We start from the raw sequence: 21,006 nt of genomic DNA, 5'->3' as shown, positions 1-21,006 counted from the left end.
AAGACTATACGTTTTCAATTCAGGGAGTGTGGGCCCGATCCCTGGTCTGGGAACTAAGATCCTGCATGCCATATGGCAAAAGAAAAAAAAAAGCATCATATCACCAAGCCTAAGATGGTGATTCACTACAGTAAATCTCAAGGAAATGATTCTATAGTGTGCGTACTGATTCCTGGTGATCCGAGGGGATGTGGGAAGCTGAAGTTCTCCAAAGTGGCCACACGGTGTCGCTGTTGGAAAAGAATTCAGTGTTTCTCCCACTTCAGGCTTCCACTGACGATCCTGCTGAATTCTTTTTCTTGAAGACGTGAATTGTCTTGGTTAAGACACAATAGGGTCATGGTATTTTCTGTTTCTCCTCCACGCATAGGTAAAATCAAAAGGAGCCTGGTAGATATTTCTAGCGCTTACCATTTTTTCGGGCTCCCCTTCCTTTCCTGACCACCGTTCCCAGGTGGGTTGTACAGGTGGGTGGAGCCTTGTGACTATTCTGGCCAATGGGCTGCGACTAGAACTGAGACGTGTGTCGCTTCCCGGCTAAGGTCTTGAAGAGCTAGTGCGTGTTTCTTTTCCCAGCCATGCGGATTGAGGATGCTGTGGGTCCAGGTGCAACAACAGAAGAGAATCTCTATCTATCTAGGTCTGCACTGTCCAGTAAGATAGCCACGCGCCACACCTGCCACGAATTTCAATGTCAGTTGAAATAAAGTAAAATAAAAATTCCTAGTTCCAGACTTGCCTGGTGGTCCAGTGGCTAAGAATATGCCTGCCAATGCAGGGGACACAGGTTTGATCCCTGGTTCGGGAGGAGTTCACATGCCTCGGGGCAACTAAGTCTGTGGGCCATGACTACTGCTGTCCTTCAGTCGTGTCCGACTCTGTGCGACCCCATAGACGGCAGGACTGCTGATGCCTGCATGCCTAAAGCCCATGTGCCGCAACAAGAGAAGCGCAATGGGAAGCCTGTGTCCCACAAATGGGGAGTAGTCCCCACTCGTCACAACTAGAGAGAGCTGGAGCACAGCTATGAAGACAGCACAGCCGGAAACAAATGAATTAATTAAAAATTCAGATCCTCAGTCACATCCACCTCCTTTCAAGCTCTGCCTAGCACCATGTGGCGTGTGCCCAGTGGCCACGGTGCTGGACAGATACAGAAAAATCCCATCATCACAACGTCCTACTGGACAAATGCTGCTCTAGGTCACTGACTGGGCGCAGGGAGGACACCTGCCCTGAAGAGGGCTTTGCACGTGCCGGGTTTAACCCATTGAGATTTGAGTTTGTTTTTGTGTGTTTCCACAGAAGCATAACCCAGCCTAGCCTGACCCACTAGATTTCTTGCTTAAACAAAGGACTTGAGAGTCTTGTGTTATTTAAATTACCCACTGGTGGCACGATGTGACGAGGCTAAACCAACGGGAGAGCTGAGGGTACCACCACGCAGGCTCCAGCAGGGTTAAGATCAAGCTTCCTGGAGTCCCAGTCCACCTACCTGGTTTAGGTATAAACTGCCAGAATGTACTGAATTGTCAGAGTTGTTACCAGTGAAGATGAGGGAGGGCTTTCCTTCTCGTTGGTACTACTGATTGTTGTCAGGGGAGACTTTCCCAGACGACACTGGGTATGGATCCATGGAGCACAGGTGCGATCTCATGGGTCAGCATTTGGCTTAGGGGACAAATGACTTCATTTCTGTGACTCAAGGTTTGAGAGTTCATTGGGTTAGAATTATATTTGAAATAAGTGCAGACTTTATGGCCACCAAAAGCATTCAGTTTCTTGAGGGAATTTTGGTGGCCCAGTGGCTACAATTTCGCGCTGCGAATGCAGGGGGCCCTGGTTTGATCCCTGGTGAGGGAACTAGATCCCACATGCTGCAGCTAAGACCAGGTGCAGCCAAATAAACAATTAAAAAAAAAAGAGTTCCTCAAATGAAAGAAAAAAAAGTTCCTCAATTCTGAGCGAATCTAATGGTCTTCATATGACCTTCTGCCAGGAAAGTTCTTCTTTTAAAAATCATTGCTGTTGACCCAGCTGTTCCACTCCTAGCTATCTGCCCAAAGGACCTGAGAACTGGTGCTTAAACAAAAACTTGGGCACGGAAGTCCACAGAAGCACTGCTCACAGTAGCCAAGGAGTACAAACCGCCTAAATGTTCACCAACGGATGAAATGGTGGCCCACAGAGTGCAAAATTATTCAGCCATAAAAAGGAATGGCGTTCTGCTGTGTGCCAATCCTCATCATGGGCGAACCTTGAGAACATTACGCCAAGCGAAGAGCCACAGACCACACACACCGAATGATTCCACTTTTGTGAAACCTCCCAATAGGGAAATCTACAGAAAGTGGGTTAGTGGCTGCTCCAGGGCAGGGCGGGGGGAGGAGGGGGGAGGCAGTGCTGGGGACCAAAGGGGTGCATGCTCAGGACTGGAGGGGTGCTCTATAGTATAAGGGTTTCTCCTTGAGGTGGTGAAAACGTTCCGAAGCTCACCATGGTGGGACTGCCTCAAAATAAATTGAGGGTTGTACAGAAGGCCATCAGTGGCCAGACTCCCCATCACTTTTACCATCTTGCCACATGATTTAAGATCGGAGCCTGAGAGACTGCCAGGCCCTCCTCCGTGTCCTGACACTGGCAGGACCACTGGGCCTCCGAAGGCCCAGGCTTAGACCTGGCGTGGTTACGTCTGCCTCACTCCACTGGCCAAAGCAAGTCATGGGATCAAACTCAGAGCTAGGAGGTGAGGACAGCTAGTCTCCAGCTCGAGGACGGTAAAGGGGGCAGGCAGGCGAGAGGAGGGGTGAGCCAGCCTAACATGCCACCCAGCACTTTCCTCCCAGTCGCTGCCAGGTTACCTCCAAACCCGGGAACCAGGAACCCGCTTCACCCTGCAGGATGTACACCCATGGCGGCTCCAGGGGGCACCCAGAGCCCACCTCCACCTTGGCCTGAGGGACCACTGGAAAGTTCAGCCCTGAGTTGGTCCTAGCTCCGCACTACCAAGCCACTAATTTCCCGGGGCGGAGACCAGCGGGAGGCCGCTGCAGAGGAAAATGGACACACGCAGACACAGGCCTGTTAACCTCATCACCATTTATTGAGTTGTGAGCTGTTGCCATCACTGTTGAAATCTGAGACTCACTCATCCTGATCCTCCTCTCGGCTTCCCCTTGAAAAGGAAGCCTGGAGCAGGACCACCCCAGACACCACAGGGTAGAAGGGAGACATGGAGGGGCGGTGGAGATGCAGGGAGATGAGGGATGGGGAAGGCACCAGGACCAGCGTGCAGGGACACACGCACTCACACACACACGCACAGGCAAAGACCAGGGGTGTCCATCTCTGCTCCAACCGGCGGCCGTGAGAACATCAGGGAAGGACCAGGCGTCCAAGAGACATTTCAGTCCTTCCTGTCATGAAGCGTCTGCCGAGAGGGGCTGGGCCACGGTTACTGGTCTGTGTGGAGAAGAGGCGGGGACGGGGGGTTCAGAGGCCGGATGAAAGCGAGGTGCTTCCCTGCCTTTCATCTCTTAAGCTTTCCTTGTAATAAACTGTAACCAGGAGTGGAACAGCTCTGGTGTGTTCTGAGTCCTGCAAGAATCACTGAGCCTGACGGGGGGTTTCGGGACTCCTTAAATTGCACTCAACTTGTGAACAAGAGTCATTCCTTCCCCTCTCTCTTTTGTATGAATCCCATCTTGGTTTATCTTGGATAAAATCATCATTGGGGGACTTCTCTAGAATCCAAGCCAACCTCATGCTGGTTTAAGCAAATGCATTTGAGTGACTGACAGTCTGGAGGTGGCAAACGGTGTGTTTCTGCAAGGGATGTGCTCCATTTAAGAATTCAAGTCCCCCCCAAAGGGGCACCCCCTCCCTCCTGACAGCAACAGCGCATGCATAGCCAGCTCATGCAGCCTGGGAATTATGGAATTCTTTTTTTCTCCTTTTTCTTTGTGCATCTTTTTTCTTTTTTTTTTTTGGAATTAAGCAATTCTTGGTGGGGTTTTTTTTTTTTGGTAATTTGGGGAGACTCCCTCCTTTTCAGACCTGCATAGGAGGCAAGACATTCGTATTTTTGCACTGCATTGATTCAAATTGTACTGCAGGTCCAAATTCCCACTGAAAGCAGCCTCATTCTGCTCCAATGAAACAGAACTCGAGGTCAAAGCATTTGAGAACCAGGTTGCTGGTGCAAAGCATGCTGGGGGCAGGCGGCTGGGTCCACAGGCTCCCGGGACAGACGCTCAGTTCTAGCACACGTGGGGCAGGAACTGGCACTCAAGCTTAGATGGAGGGTAGAAACTGCTTCCAGGATCTCAAAAGCCAGGAGCCAGAGCTTGGTTACAGACTAGGTTAGTGACCAGGACCCAGATCTAGAGTAGGCTCGGTTTGGGGCTCATCTGGAACATAGAAGCTCGAACATTGAAAATCAGGCTCAGCAGATGCTGAAAAGCAGTGCTATGGTCCAGAGAACAGAGTGGAAATTGCAACCAGTGGAATGTACTGGGCTGGAAACTAGGCCTCAGGGTTGGAGTCCATTGGGAACCAGGGGTCAGTTCTGCGGCCTCGGGGCGGGGCCCCCCTCACCTCTGCCTTCAGGGCACATCAGGCCTGAGCCAAAGCGGCTTTGATGGCGGCCACCAGCTTCAGAAACTTGCTCTCTGTGTCCACGTAGCCATCGCCTCCCTGGAGGAGGGAGGACCAGGGGAGGGACAGGCTGGGACCAAGACGCCAACCCGAGTCCCAACCCCCCACTGGCCCCCAGTGACGCAGGATGGACAGACATACCTTCTTGGAGTGAACCAGCTTTCCCGCTACGAACACTTCAAAGAAGCCGGTGACCTGGGGAGTCCCCTCGCCGCACTGGGGAGAAGGAGAGATGCTGGAGGGGCGGAGATGCCCCCTTTCGGACACCTGCCCCTTCCCAGGGAAGGGAGAACACAGTGGCGGGGGGGGGGGGGGGGGGGGGTAGGGGGCTGATCCAAACCACCCCCACTGCCACCAGGACTGAGGGACAGACAGGACCCACGTCTGACTCCTTCCCCCTCCCGGAGACTCACGATGTCCAAACGGCTAGGGAACTCATCTTCTAACTTCTTCTTGAGCTGAAGATACTGGAAAGGGGTGGGTGGTCACACAGGGTCCACAGAAGCCACATAGGTGGGCCCCCACCATGGGCTAAACCCCCTCCCCCACTTTCCAGGGCAGCCTCTTGGGACCACATGGCTTACCTTGGGCTTGTAGCCTCAAGCGCCACTGGTGGGAGCGTGTCCAAGAGAGTGGGTCCCGGGAGAGGAGGAGGGGGACAGTGGGGATCCAGGGATGGGAGGGGAGAGGCAAGGCAGGCAAGGAGACAGAGGCAAATGGCGGGGAGGAAGCGGAAGAGATGAAGAGGGACACGGATGATAGAAGGAGACAGACACTCTCCAAAGAGAGGAAAGACACGGGGCACACGGGGGCGGGGCGCAGCACAGAGGTGGAGGCACAGGAAGGGAGCCAGCCACACAGGGAACACAGAGCAAGGGAGACAAGAGGCAGAGCGTGGGGGGCGGTGCACAGAATCGGGGGCGACGAGGAGAGAGCACAAGCGCGAGGCAGAGGGGAGAGGGAGGCAAAACGGAGAGAGCCAGGTCAGGATGAGAGCTGCCCAACACAGCAGCCCCACCCACAGCCGGTACCCAGGCCTCAGGGCAACCATGACTGCAGGATTCCCAAGGCCCTCCCATGCCTGAGGGTGAAGGATAACCGCCTCCCCGCCCCGCCCTCTCCCCACCCCGCCCCCTCCCCGCCCCGCAGACTATTTCGGGACCGGAGACTGGTGCACAGGCAAAGCGGGGGAGGGGAAGGGGAGGCGCCTCAAAATGTCACTCTACCCTCTGCTTGACTCAGCGGGCAGGGACACTAACTAACGCAGGGACAGGTCTAAACCTTTCAAACCCCCAGGCAGGGACCCTCCTCCCCCGCCCCAAGCGGACAGCCAGCAGACCCAGGTGCGGTACCCCTGTGATCCGCCCGCGCCCCACTCCCAGCCTCGGTTTCCGCACTTGTAGAATGGAGCTACAACCCCTGCCCAGGGAGTTTCTGGGGAAGGAAATTCAGGGAACACGTATTTATTGAGCGCCCACAGGCCAGCATGCCTGTGCAGGCCAGTACAGTCCAAGGCGCCAGGGCTGTGACACCCCCTACGGGACAGACACTTCCTGCCGAGCACACGTTTTCCCCCTTAAAGCGGGCAATTAGACCAAATGTGTAACACCCAACACACTGCACTCCCTCCGCCATAACCATTAAGACTACAACCTAGCCGGGGGGGGTGGGGGGGGGGGAGGAGGGAGGTTCAAGAGGGAACGGACACCGGTACACCTACGGCCAATTCACGTTGACATATGGCAGAAACCAACACAATATGGGAAAGCAATGATGCCACAATCAAAAATAAAATTTAAAAAAAAAATCACTCCCTCTACGGATGGGAAAAGTGGGGTCAGAAACCGAGGAGGGTTAACAGCAAAAAAGCATCCACCGTCTGGGTTTAAGTCCTTGCCCAACACAGGCCGGGACGATCTGGAACCTCCTGACTCTGGCCGGCCCCACCCGACGACCGGTCCTGGGGGAGGGGAGACCGAACCGCCCAGAGAGGTTCCTCCTGCATTACAAACCGACCCCCACCTGCTCCCCACCCTGAGCCCGGGAATCGGGGTGGGGGTGGGGGTTAAAACGACACACACGTGTCTCAGTTCTACCTTTTAGGACCTGAGACGTCTAGAATGTCACAAATTGGGGAGGGGGAGGCCAAGAAATCAACATGCTCGTTTTCCGCCTCCTCCCACGCCCACCGCACCCGCACGGAACCCTCTCCCCAGTGCAAGGCTCCCCAAGGGTCCTGCCCCCTCCCCCGCGCACCCCCGACTCCCCCAGAGCCCAGCTCCGCCGGGACAGGGCGGGGCCCGAGCGGGATTCGAGGAGGGCACCTCTGGCCCGCGTGCTCACCAATAAACTACTCGGACGACGACCGCCATAGCTCCTGACCGCGGTGCCCGCTGCAGCGCGGACTCTCGATCCGAACCCGGGCGAAGCAGGGCGAGGTCTGCGCCCCGGGCGGGGCGTGTGCACACAGGCCTAGCTCTTGGCGTTCCGCAGCACGGACCATGCCAGGAGAGGGGGGAATGAGGACAGGCCTCTGGAGCGGAGGCGAGAGGCACCCTGAAGCCCACCGCCCTGAGCCCCCCACGCAAATCTTACCCCAAGCTCCCTGTGAGGCCAGGGAAAACCCCGGCAGAGGGGGTCCTCAAAAGAGTCCTCTGCGCACCCCGCTCCCGGACCCCCCCTTCTCCGAGCCAGAATGGTACGGTCTCAAGGGGCGGGGGTTGAGGGCCAACAGCTGCTGGTTGCAAACTGAATTGCAACTGACCTTGCTCGTTTCGCTGGGAGGACCTTGAGGGCGGCTTGAGGGGGAAAGGGGGCCGAGTTCGCAAGGATTCGGGGTACACATGGGCGGCCCCTGAAGCTGTTTTTTTCAATGAGCGGTCCAGGGGACCCGCTGCCTTATTAAATAAAGCCGGGCATCCAAACCTGGGCGCCGCCTGATCGGCACTGAAGTTCCCCCCGCACCCCGCCCTCTCCCCCCGCCCCCGCCCCGACCAACTCACCCACCCTTTTGCGCCTTCCAGACCTTTTTGAGGCAAGGGGGTCATGGAAAGTGCTAGAAGTTGGCAGCTGAGGTATAAGGGCTTTAGAAAGCCGATGCATCTCTCAGCCTCAGTTTTCCTCTTCCGGGCATAAATGCCTCCAGAGAATGATTGATTACCCATTTAACAAATACATATTGGGTACCTTGCTGCAGTCATAGGTTCTGAAGATACAGCTAAGTTCAGTCGCTCAGTCGTGTCCGACTCTTTGCAACCCCATGGACTGCAGCAGGCCAGGCTTCCCTGTCCATCACCATCTCCCAGAGCTTGTTCAAACTCATGTCCATCCAGTCGTGATGCCATCGGAAGATACAGCAATGAAAAAATAGCCAAAGTCCCTGACCGAGGTCTTCCAGCCCCAGCTTCCGTCTCTGACCCCCTGATCCTCACCTGCCGTGATCCTGATGTCTCGGGGCTCCTGGCAGACTAGGTTCAATTCCCACCCCCCATTGCTGCCAGCTGTGTGATCTCGGTGGTCTTGGGCAAGTATCAATATAACCAGCCTGTGATGCAGAGCAGTTAACATGCAGCCGGGCGTAATCAGTGTCCCATAATCAGGTGTCTTTCAGGCTCCCAGGGCGCTTAGAACAAAAACCCAAGCCTTGGGAAGTCCCTGGTGGTCCAGCGATTAGAATTCCAGGCTTTTACCGTGGTGGCAAAGGTTCAGTCCCTGGTGGGGAAACAGGGATCTCCTAAGGGGAAGCTAAGATCGTGGCATCTGATCCCATCCCTTCATGGCAAAGAGATGGGGAAACAGTGGAAATAGTGACAGACTTTATTTTTTGCATGCTCCAAAATCACTGCAGATGGTGAGTGCAGCCATGAAATTAAGACGCTTGCTCCTAGGAAGAAAAGTTATGACCAACCTAGATAGCATGTTGAAAAGCAGAGATATTACTTTGCCAACAAAGGTCCATCTAGTAAAACCTATGGTTTTTCCAGTAGTCATGTATGAATGTGACAGTTGGACTATAAAGAAAGCTGAGTGCCAAGGAATTGAGGCTTTTGAACTGTGGTGCTGGAGAAGATTCTTGAGAGTCCCTTGGACAGCAAGAATATCCAACTAGTTCACCCTAAGGGAAATCAGTCTTGAATGTTCACTGGAAGGACTGATGCTGAAGCTGAAACTCCAGTACTCTGGCCACCTGATGCGAAGACTGACTCACTGGAAAAGACCCTGATGCTGGGAAAGATTGAAGGTGGGAGGAGAAGGGGGCAACAGAGGACGAGATGGTTGGATGGCATCACCGACTCAAAGGACATGAGTTTGAGTAGACTCCAGGAGTTGGTGATGGACAGGGAAGCCTGGCGTGCTGCAGTCCATGGGGTCGAAAAGAGTTGGACATGACTGAGCAACTGAACTGAACTGAAGGGGAAGCTTGGCCCAAAAGAAAAAAGAAAACAGAAGTGCAACAAGATAAGCCAAGACTTAGCATGCTCCGCCCCTGATTGGCCCCATTGTTCCCTTCTGGTCCCTCTCAGTGCGCTAGCCACATGGAATCTTGGACCTCACCCACTCACCCGCCTCTGGGCCTTTGCACAGCTATTTCGACCCTTCCCTGCTGCCTGATCCTGCTCATCCTCCAGGAATCAGTTCCAACAACATATTGTAGGAGAATTTTTGTATCTTGGTAAACTGTGGCTTCTCCACATTATTAATACATCTGTTGCTGTCATTCAATCGCTAAGTCATGTGGTCAGTGTTTGTGATCCCATGGACTGCAGCACACCAGGCTTCCCTGTCCTTCACTATCTCCCAGAATTTGCTCAAACTCATGTCCATTGAGTCGGTGATGCCATCAAACCATCTGGTCATCTGTCGCCCTCTTCTCCTCCTGCCTTCAGTCTTTCCCAGCATCAGAGTCTTTTCCATTGAGTCGGCTCATCATATCAGGTGGCCAAAGTACTGGAGCTTCAGCTTCAGCATCAGTCCTTCCAATGAATATTCAGGGTAGATTTCCTTTAGGACTGACTGGTTTGATTTCCTTGCTCTCCAAGGGACTCTCAAGAGTCTTCTCCAGCACCACAGTTCGAAAGCTTCAATCCTTCGGCGCTCTCTTTATGGTCCCTCCTTTGACCATCTTTATGGTCCGACTCTCACATCCCTACAGGACTACTGGTCTTAGTTTGCTAATCATCACTATTATCGCTAAGCACCAGAAACTTAGTGACTTAAACCACAGACATTTACCTCATGGTTCTAGAGGCCGGAAGTCAGCAATCAAGGTGTCAGCAGGGTTGTTTCCTCCTGAGTGCTGTGGGAAAGAATCTGCTCCCTGCTTCTCCCCTAGCTTCTGGTGTCTGACTGGCAATCTTTGGTGTTTCTTGGCTTATAAGCACATCATCCAGTTTCTGCCTGCACGTTCACATGACATGCTCCCGGTGCACATGTCTGGGTCCAAGTCTCTCCAGTTTACACGACCCAGTCATTTTAGGTTAGGGCCCGCCCTATGCCAAATGACCTCCTCTTCACTCATTACATGTGCAACAAGCTTGTTTCCAAACAAGGTCACATTCTGAGCTGCTGGGGGTTAGGACTTCATAGATGAATTCTGGGTAGGGGATAATTCAAACTGTAACCAATCATTCAGAGTTACCTGATTCTATGGAGTCTGTTTTACAACTCTATAAACTGTAGGTAAGTGAAGGCAACACAAGAAACATCTTCTGTTTTTGTTTGCTGGTTCGTGTTTTTTTTTTGGGGGGGTGGGGTGGGGTGGGGAGTTGCCGTGCCATGCAGCAAGCATGTGGGATCTTAGTCTTCCAACCAGGAATGGAACTCGCGCCTCCTGCATTGGAAATTCATGGTCTCAACCACGTGATCGCCAAGGAAATTCCACGATGAATCTTCTGTAGAGGTATGCACATAAATTCTGTCTAGAAGGAAAACCCTACCTCCCTTAGGCCATTTGGTTGTTATGACAGAATACTACAGCGTATATGCTTATAAACAACAGATATGTATTGCTCCCAGTTATGGAGGCTGGGAGTCCAAGACCAAGGTGCCAGCATGGTTGAATGAGGGCCTTCTCGTGTTCATGGCTGGCCCCTTTGCACTGTGAGCTCACCAGGTGGAAGGGACTGGGGATGTCCCTGGAGCCTGTTTTCTAACAGCACTAATCCCACTCACGAGGGTTCCACCTTCATGACTTCAGCCCTTCCCGAAGACCCCACCTCCTCATACCATCATCTTTGGGGAGCAGAATTTCAACATATGAATTTGGGGGAAACACAAATTTTGAGACCATAAGACTCCCCCTCAAATGTTTTGCCTCTACTTGCATTTTTGATGCACTATCTCTGATCTATAAATGCAACTGTTTTTTTTAAAATCTTTTTATTTTTTGGCCACACCCCGCAGCACATGGGATCTTAGTTCCGCGTCCAGGAATCGAACCTGCGCCCCCTGCACTGGAGGTGCGGAGTCTTAACCACTGGACTTCTAGGGAAGTCAGTGTGTCTGTTCTTTGAGTCTCCTCTGAACCAGCTGTAACACTTCACAGGGTTAAGTGAAATCTTTAACACGTGTTCACTTTTAGATCTGTTTGAGTCTTGGTTTCCCCAAAGTCTCTCTCCACAAAATTATCTTCTAACAATGCTGTCCTCAAGGAAGCCCAGCCGCACCCCTCAGGCTGGCCAGGGTCCCTGTAGGGCTCCCCATCACTACCCCAAGCACTCTGGTTGTCCCGGGTCTGACGCTCTCAAACACGCAGCAAGTGGCTGCGCACAGGGCAAATGCCCAGAGGCTGTTTTATCGACCAGACTTGAGGCTGAGAATTTGCCAGGGGCCTGAAGAATGAAACACCCCCTTTATGCCACCGAGAACAAAAAGGTCTCTGTCGCCAAGAAGTGGGGGATGCTGGAGGCATTAGTCATGGTTCTGGGGCTGGGAAACCATCCCTTTCTTGCGCACTCTCCCTCACACACACGTGTACCCACACATACACACACACACAAATGGTAACACACAGCGCTCACCCTCATCTGGCTAAACCACTGCACATCCAGACAAACCACAGCCCAACCAGAGACACAACACAACTCAGCACGTACCTCTATTCTGCTACACAACGACACAAAAACACCCTTCACTCTCAATACACAACAGCCCAGCCCATACCCAGCCGGGATCACAACATCAACACCTCCAAATGCACAACTCACAGTGACTGCCGCCTCTACTCGGCCACATGGCGGAACACACAACTGTACCCTGGACACACAATGACACAACACACCCATGTCCAGCCCGAGACACAACAGCCCACCCTGAGATCCTGCTCGCTGGGACCCACGATTGTATGCAGAGCACACACCACTGGCTTAGGTCACGGACGTTGATACACAACCGCACAGCTGCACACACAGGATCATTAATGCCCCCCGACATAGGCACACGGCAACAGACAACTCCACCTGCTCCCAAGAGACAAAGGCACACAATTACACAGTAATACAATGGTACACATCACCATGGCAGGGACAAGACACACAATGAGACTATACAACCACAGTGCTACCCTGGGAGGCAGAGCCTGGCACACAGCAATACAACCACACACACGCAACATTAATGAACACAGTAACCCAGCCAGACTCTCACCGGGATGCATCGCGACTTGAACACCATTGCACAACCACACACCAGCCCAGGGACACACTCAGGCAGAGACACTGCAGCCCAATTACACGCACACAGAGGCTCCCCCTACAGTCTCGCAGTGACCCACACCCAAGCTCCACAGGCCTGGGGTCACACAGTAAGCAGACGTGGTCCCCACCTTCTGGGACTCACATTATGGTCAAGCAGACAGACACGGGAAAACAGAAACAAACAGACTTCGAGAGGCTGTCGCGAGTGCTGGGAAGAAAAATAAAGCCAGGAAGGATGGTGGGGGGTTCTGTAAACAGATCAGGGAAGGCAGCTCTGTTATTAATAAGAGCAGCCAGCCCTTGAATATACAGTGACATAAAAGCCTCCTTCAGGCCCTAAAAGGCAGGAACTGTGATCATCCCATTTTACAGAGGGGCAAACTGAGGTACTTGGCTGAGGTCACACCAGGCCTTGTCTGACTGTGGAACCTGTGCTCTGAACCAGCTTCCTGTCAGCATGATGGATAAAAGCAGGGTGGGGAGGTGAGTGTGGGGTGGGGTGGGGACTTGTCAGGGACCTCAAAAGCTTCCCTGCTGGCTCACATGGTAAAGAATATGCCTGCAATGCTTCAGACATGGTTTCCATGCCTGAGTCCAAAAGTCCCCTGGAAAAGGGAATGGTTACCCACTCCAGTATTCTTGCCTAGAGAATCCCAAGGACAGAGGAGCCTGGCGGGTTACAGTCCATGGGATCACAAAGACAACTGAGCAACTGACATGGAAAGCTCCAAGGGGGTGAAGGAGGCCTGGACTTCTGAAAAGCCAGGAGATCCAGCCTCTGCCTCGTCTCTGTCGCAGGGAAGATGCTACCCGAGGCTCTGTGTCAGGGAGGGCTTCCTGCAGGAGGAGACTTCTGAGACATAGAGGAGGGAACTTGGCAGCGGGAAGAGCAGGATCTCCCACACCCAGACCCAGCAGGGCATTGTGCTGCATGCACCCCACCTGCGTCTTCGTCCACAGCCCCCGGGTGCTGCACACGCAGGAGCAGGCGGCCAGTGGTGGCGACGGGAGCCGAGGTACCGGGAGCCCCGGCACTGGGAGCCCCGGCGGGGGTGGGGAGAAGCCCTCCATCAGGGGTGTGAGGGGGCACAGTGATCTCGGGGTGCCGCTCGCCGTCGGGGGTTACCCCCTCACACCTCCCACACTCCACCTTCCCTGGGGCTGCTGACCTGGGACCCGCAGGTCACTGGAGCCACACCTGGCTGGGTGGCCTTGGGGGGATTCACCCCCCTCCCCACATGGTGCTGGCTGCCCTGAGCCTGGAGCCTGGAGCCTGTCCCACAGCCTGAAGTATTAGTTGCTCAGTCGTGTCCGACTCTTTGCCACCCTTATGGACTGTAGCCCGCCAGGCTCCTCTAAAATCCCAGTTCATGGGATTCTCCAGGCAAGAATACCAGGGTGGGTGGCTATTTCCTTCTCCAGGGGATCTTCCAGACCCAGGGACTGAATCTGTGTCTTGCGTCTCCTGCATTGGCAGGCGGATTCTTTACCACTTGCGCCAACTGGGAAGCCCAGCAAGCTCCCCTAGCTGTTCACAAACAAAGCTGCTCTGTACTTTCGTGTATGCACGTCTTTGCATGGCCATAGGCTTTCCTCAGGAGGGGTGGTGGTGAGGAGATACCCCTCGTCCAAGGTAAGGAGCAGTGGCTGCGCTTTGCTGGAGCAGGCATGAAGAGATACCCCACGCCCAAGGTAAGAGAAACCCAAGTAAGACGGTAGGTGTTGCAAGAGGGCATCAGAGGGCAGACACACTGAAACCATACTCACAGAAAACTATTCAATCTAATCACACTAGGACCACAGCCTTGTCTAACTCAATGAAACTAAGCCATGCCCGCGGGGCAACCCAAGACGGGCGGGTCATGGTGGAGAGGTCTGACAGAATGTGGTCCACTGGAGAAGGAATGGCAAGCCACTTCAGTATTCTTGCCTTGAGAACCCCATGAACAGTATGAAAAGGCAAAATGATAGGATACTGAAAGAGGAACTCCCCAGGTCAGTAGGTGCCCAATATGCTACTAGAGATCAGTGGAGAAATAACTCCAGAAAGAATGAAGGGATGGAGCCAAAGCAAAAACAATACCCAGTTCTGGATGTGACTGGTGATAGAAGCAAGGTCTGATGCTGTAAAGAGCAGTATTGCATAGGAACCTGGAATGTCAGGTCCGTGAATCAAGGCAAATTGGAAGTGGTCAAACAAGAGATGGCAAGAGTGAACGTGGACATTCTAGGAATCAGCGAACTAAAATGGACTGGAATGGGTGAATTTAACTCAGATGACCATTATATCTACTACTGCGGGCAGGAATCCCTTAGAAGAAATGGAGTAGCCATCATGGTCAACAAAAGCATCCGAAATGCAGTACTTGGATGCAATCTCAAAAATGACAGAATGATCTCTGTTCGTTTCCAAGGCAAACCATTCAATATCACAGTAATCCAAGTCTATGCCCCAACCAGTAACGCTGAAGAAGCTGAAGTTGAACAGTTCTATGAAGACCTACAAGACCTTTTAGAACTAACAAACAGCCCTAAAAGATATCCTTTTCATTATAGGGGACTGGAATGCAAAAGTAGGAAGTCAAGAAACACCTGGAGTAACAGGCAAATTTGGCCTTGGAATGCAGAATGAAGCAGGGCAAAGACTAATAGAGTTTTGCCAAGAAAATGCACTGGTCATAGCAAACACCCTCTTCCAACACAAGAGAAGACTCTACACATGGATATCACCAGATGGTCAACATTGAAATCAGATTGATTATATTCTTTGCAGCCAAAGATGGAGAAGCTCTATACAGTCAACAAAAACAAGACCAGGAGCTGACTGTGGCTCAGATCATGAATTCCTTATTGCCAAATTCAGACTTAAATTGAAGAAAGTAGGGAAAACCGCTAGTCCATTCAGGTATGACCTAAATCAAATCCCTTATGATTATACAGTGGAAGTGAGAAATAGATTTAAGGGACTAGATCTGATAGATAGAGTGCCTGATGAATTATGGACGGAGGTTCGTGACATTGTACAGGAGACAGGGATCAAGACCATCCCCATGCAAAGAAATGCAAAAAAAGCAAAATGGCTGTCTCAGGAGGCCTTACAAATAGCTGTGAAAAGAAGAGAAGCGAAAAGCAAAGGAGAAAAGGAAAGATATAAGCATCTGAATGCAGAGTTCCAAAGAATAGCAAGAAGAGATAAGAAAACCTTCTTCAGCGATCAATGCAAAGAAATAGAGGAAAACAACAGAATGGGAAAGACTAGAGATCTCTTCAAGAAAATTAGAGATACCAAGGGAACATTTCATCCAAAAAGGGCTCAATAAAGGACAGAAATGGTATGGACCTAACAGAAGCAGAAGATATTAAGAAGAGGTGGCAAGAATACACAGAAGAACTGTACAAAAAAGATCTTCAGGACCAAGATAATCACGATGGTGTGATCACTCACCTAGAGCCAGACATCCTGGAATGTGAAGTCAAGTGGGCCTTAGAAAGCATCACTATGAACAAAGCTAGTGGAGGTGATGGCATTCCAGTTGAGCTATTTCAAATCGTGAAAGACGATGCTGTGAAAGTGCTGCACTCAATATGCCAGCAAATGTGGAAAACTCAGCAGTGGCCACAGGACTGGACAAGGTCAGTTTTCATTCTGATCCCAAAGAAAGGCAATGCCAAAGAATGCTCAAACTACCACACAATTGCACTCATCTCACACGCTAGTAAAGTAATGCTCAAAATTCTCCAAGCCAGGCTTCAGCAATACTTGAACCGTGAACTTCCTGATGTTCAAGCTGGTTTTAGAAAAGGCAGGGGAACCAGAGATCAAATTGCCAACATCCGCTGGATCATGGAAAAGCAAGAGAGTTCCAGAAAAACATCTATTTCTGCTTTGTTGACTATGCCAAAGCTTTGGACTGTGTGGATCACAATAAACTGTGGAAAATTCTGAAAGAGATGGGAATACCAGACCACCTGACCTGTCTCTTGAGAAACCTATATGCAGGTCGGGAAGCAACAGCTAGAACTGGACATGGAACAACAGACTGGTTCCAAATAGGAAAAGGAGTACATCAAGGCTGTATATTGTCACCCTGCTTATTTAACTTACATGCAGAGTACATCATGAGAAACACTGGGTTGGAAGAAACACAAGCTGGAATCAAGATTGCTGGGAGAAATATCAATAACTTCAGATATGCAGATGACACCACCCTTATGGCAGAAAGTGAAGAGGAACTCAAAAGCCTCTTGATGAAAGTGAAAGAGGAGAGTGAAAAAGTTGGCTTAAAGCTCAACATTCAGAAAATGAAGATCATGGCATCTGGTCCCATCACTTCATGGGAAATAGATGGCGAAACAGTGTAAACAGTGTCAGACTTTATTTTTGGGGGCTCCAAAATCACTGCAGATGGTAACTGTAGCCATGAAATTAAAAGACGCTTACTCCTTGGAAGAAAAGTTATGACCAACCTAGATAGCATGTTGAAAAGCAGAGACATTACTTTGCCGACTAAGGTCCATCTAGTCAAGGCTATGGTTTTTCCTGTGGTCATGTATGGATGTGAGAGTTGGACTGTGAAGAAAGCTGAGTGCTGAAGAATTGATGCTTTTGAACTGTGGTGTTGGAGAAGACTCTTGAGAGTCCCTGGACTGCAAGGAGATCCAACCAGTCCATTCTGAAGGAGATCAGCCCTGGGATTTCTTTGGCAGGAATGATGCTGAAGCTGAAACTCCAGTACTTTGACCACCTCATGCGAAGAGTTGACTCATTGGAAAAGACTCTGATGCTGGGAGGGATTGGGGGCAGGAGGAGAAGGGGACGACAGAGGATGAGATGGCTGGATGACATCACAGACTTGATGGACGTGAGTCTGCGTGAACTCCAGGAATTGGTGATGGACAAGGAGGCCTGGCGTGCTGCAGTTCATGGGGTTGCAAAGAGTTGGACACGACTGAGCAACTGAACTTAACTGAACTGATCTGAGGCTTTCCTCTGTCTGGCATAAATACCTAGGTGTGAAATTCCTGGGTCATAGAGGGGTATATGGTTCATTTTTTAAGGAAGCTGCCAAACTGTTGTCCATGGAGGCTGTAACATTTCATATTCCCCCAAGCCGGGTGCCAGAGTTCTGGTTGCTTCATCCCCAACCTCACCCTCACCAGCATTTGGAAGACTCAGTTTTTTTTTCATCTCAACATTCCCATGGGCCTGGGGAACTATCTCATTGTGTTAATTTTGCACTTGTCGGGACTTCTCTGGTGGTTCAGTGGCTATAATTTTGAGCTCCCGATACAGGGGCTCATGCTCCATCCCTGGTCAGGGAACCAGGTTCCATCTGCCACATGTGACAGCTCACCTGCCACGACTAAAGATCCCCATGCCACAGTGAAGATCGAAGACCCTGCAGGTGCAACTAAGACTCGGTGCAGTCAAATAAATAGAATTTTATTTTTAAGAAATTCTTTAAAAAATTAAAATAAAATTGCATTTCCCCAAAGATTAATGAAGACTTTTCATGCCCTTAGTTGCCAGTCTTTTCTGATGAAGTGTCTACTTCCTCACATCTTTCGCCGATTTTTTATCGAGCTATTTCTCTTATTAATTGTAAGGATTCCTCATAGATTCCAGATACAAGTTTTTTGTCAGCTATCTGTCTTGGAAATATTTTCCCGGTCTGTGGCTTGCCTATTCACTTTTGCAGCAGTGTCTTTTGAAGAGCAAAAGATTTTCATTTTGATGAAGTCCCAGGTACGTTTTTCTTTCATTATACTTCATGATTTGTGGTTATATAAGGTGTTTATCGGAGAAGGCAATGGCATCCCACTTCAGTACTCTTGCCTGGAAAATCCCATGGACGGAGGAGTCTGGTAGGCTACAGTCCATGGGGTCGCTAAGAGTCAGGCACGAGTGAGCGAGTTCACTTTCACTTTTCACTTTCATGCATTGGAGAAGGAAATGGCACCCCACTCCAGTGTTCTTGCCTGGAGAATCCCAGGGACAGGGGAGCCCGGTGGGCTTCCGTCTATGGGGTCGCATAGAGTCGGACACGACTGAAGCGACTTAGCAGCAGCAAGGTCTTTATATCAAACCCATGTGTGTGCGCTCAGTCCTGTTTGACTCTCTTTGGAGTGGATTGCCATTGTCCTCCTCCAGGGGATCTTCCCCGACTGAGGGATCAAACCGGCGTCTTCTGAGTCTCCTGCTTTGGCAGGCGGATTCTTAACCCATGAGCCTATATTTTCTTAAAGATTAATGGTTTTAGCTCTGCTTTGGGGACTTAGGCTTTCTTTTTCTTATCTGGTTTCTTATCTCGTTATCACTGCTAGTTGGAGAGATAACAGATTCAGCCTGACAGCAAGGGTGGGAGGTGGGGGCAGCTGGATCGCCAGAAACAATTACTAGCATTAGAAAGGACTGCAGGCAAGATCCGCCCTCCCCTTGGATCAGGGAAACGGACTGATTTTCCTCCCCTAACCCAAAACTTTCCTGAAGCTAAGAACTACTCTCTCTGCCTAGACTTACAAAGCAGTATGGTTTATGCTTCCGGTGTCTGCTTCCTTTCTGGAAGTCTGGAATTTAGGTACATGCTGGGTAGACTGTGCCTACATGAACAGCCTCCCCCAAATTTTCGGGTGGGTCCTGAGTCTCTAACGCGCTTCTGTGCGCGGAAACTTTGGATACAAGTGGCCGCATTTTCGTTGCTAGGGAAACGTGCCGGGGCAGCCCTGCTGGGAGGAGCCAGAGGCAGGAAACTCGTCAGTGGATGCCCCGGGATTCTCCCCTTTGATCCGCTGCGTGTCCTACTACATCTCTACGGTATCGACTGTACTGTATCAACTCTATATTGACCCCTGTAGGACCTCCTAGCAAGTCGCTGAGCACGGGAGTGGTTTGGAGACCCTGACTCAACTGATAAGCCTGGGTCAGACCCAGATGGAGAGGGGGCGGTGCCTGAAAAAGTCTAAAATGCAAACTACACCATGCTGTTCGCTGTTCCATTGTGTGTGGGCTGCCAGGAATTGCTTTATTAAATTTAAATTCTACTGCACGAAATGTTAGCAGAGTGGCGCAGCGGGAGCGTGCTGGGCCCATAACCCAGAGGTCGATGGATCGAAACCATTCTCTGCTAGCTGCAATGTTTTTGGGCTTCCCCGGTAGCTCAGCTAGCTGGTAAAGAATCTGCCTGCAGTGCAGGAAACCCCACTTGGATTCCTGGGTCGGGAAGATCCTCTGGACGAGGGATAGGCTAACCACTCCAATATTCTTGGGCTTCTCTGGTGCCTCCGTTGGTAAAGGACTCTGCCTGCAATGCGGGAGACCTGGGTTCGAACCCTAGGTTGGGAAGATCCCCTGGAGGAGGGCAGGGCAACCCACTCCAGTGTTCTTGCCTGGAGAATCCCCATGGACAGAGGAGCCTGGCTGGCTGCAGTCCATGGGGTTCGCAAAGCAGTAAGTAGGGAGAGATTGGGCATTTATGGGTATGGGATATAATTAATGCAGATTCCAAATGCATATTTCTAGCCCTTGAATGCTAGATTTTTATATCCAACTGCCTACTCGACACAGCCAATTGAGCGTCTAACGGGCACCAGCAATCTGAGTTCCTGATTCGCCCACACCACCTCTGGGCCCCTCTCTCTCCCGTCTTTCCCCATCTTGAAATGACAACTCCAGACCAGGCAAAAGTCCATTGGCTTTTTTCTTTGTAGGTCAGCCATTGATGGTGGATTCACTCAAAATGTATCCTGGGTGCACCCACCCCTCTGCACCCCGACCTGCCGGCGCTGATGGAGCCACCTTCGGGCGGGGCTCAGGGAGGCCTTGCTTTCCCTGTCTGTTCCCCACACGGCCACCAGAGGGCGCCAGTCCGCACCATCGGCCGCTCACGCCTGGCTTCCTCACCCACAGTCACCGGCGTGGACCATAGTAACTGATGCTCTGACTCCCGCTTACCTTCTGATCTTACACCCTCCTCACGACGCTCCAACTACACTGCGCTCCTTGCTTTTCCCGGAACACGACCGACACACTGCCTCTTCAGAGGTTTTCTTTTGGGGAGGGGGGGGTTGTGGGGTTTTTCCCTTTTTCAAAAAATTGAGGTTAAATTCACATCTCATAATCTTAGGCTGTAGGATTCAGTGACATTTGGTACATTCCAGATATTCTTTGTGAAACAATGATCTTGTCATCATCTGTTACGCCAAAGAATGGCGATGGGACTTATGTTTGAACTGTGGTAAAACACACCCTAATCTAACCTTCACCCTTAGAATTAGGAAGACTTCCCTAGTGGTCGAGTGGCCAAGATTCTGCTCTCCAATGCAGGGGGCCACGGCTCCAACCCGAGTCAGGGAACTAGATCCCACATGCCCCAACTAAGACCCTGTGCAGCCAAAGACAAATACTGTAAAAATAAATAAACTGGTCAAAGTCATACTGTGTTCTTCCCTATTTTAACAGTTCTCTTAGACCTTAAGTATATTCCCCTGATCATTAAAAATTCTTCCCCTTCCCCCAAAATTCTCCCCAAAGACGGTATTCTCTTAAATGGTGATGAAATATCCTATTGTGTAGACATCCCACTTGTAAAGACCCTTTCTATTGCCTACATTTGGACAGTCTAATTTCAACTGTTCCCAGTCTTCCAAACAGCACAAT

The 21,006-nt window shown here is 51.2% G+C and overlaps 1 protein-coding gene and 1 non-coding gene across 3 annotated transcripts; one reads left to right on the top strand and one right to left on the bottom strand.

The window, feature by feature from the left end:
* Nucleotides 1-3,084: 3,084 nt before the first annotated feature.
* On the bottom strand, nt 3,085-7,100 carry SELENOW (selenoprotein W). 2 transcript variants are annotated; one of them, XM_027978546.2, is made up of 6 exons: nt 7,000-7,100; nt 5,241-5,265; nt 5,070-5,123; nt 4,798-4,872; nt 4,597-4,695; nt 3,085-3,462 (listed from the first exon to the last, which is right to left on the bottom strand). In XM_027978546.2, the coding sequence occupies exons 1-5, from the start codon at nt 7,026-7,028 to the stop codon at nt 4,615-4,617; spliced, it is 264 nt and encodes an 87-aa protein (XP_027834347.1). In that variant the 5' UTR covers nt 7,029-7,100; the 3' UTR covers nt 3,085-3,462; nt 4,597-4,614. The 2 variants fall into 2 exon arrangements, with proteins under 2 accessions (XP_027834347.1, XP_042088177.1); XM_042232243.1 differs by lacking the exon at nt 4,597-4,695.
* Nucleotides 7,101-19,405: 12,305 nt separating this feature from the next.
* Nucleotides 19,406-19,477, top strand: TRNAM-CAU (transfer RNA methionine (anticodon CAU)). The gene has a single exon. It is a non-coding gene; the product is annotated as a tRNA-Met (tRNA).
* The last annotated feature ends 1,529 nt before the right edge of the window (nt 19,478-21,006 follow it).

The sequence above is a fragment of the Ovis aries genome, chromosome 14, assembly GCF_016772045.2.
Source record: "Ovis aries strain OAR_USU_Benz2616 breed Rambouillet chromosome 14, ARS-UI_Ramb_v3.0, whole genome shotgun sequence".
Lineage (NCBI taxonomy): Eukaryota > Metazoa > Chordata > Mammalia > Artiodactyla > Bovidae > Ovis > Ovis aries.
Note: the sequence above shows the minus strand (reverse complement) of the source record. Positions and strands in the feature narration are given on the sequence as shown.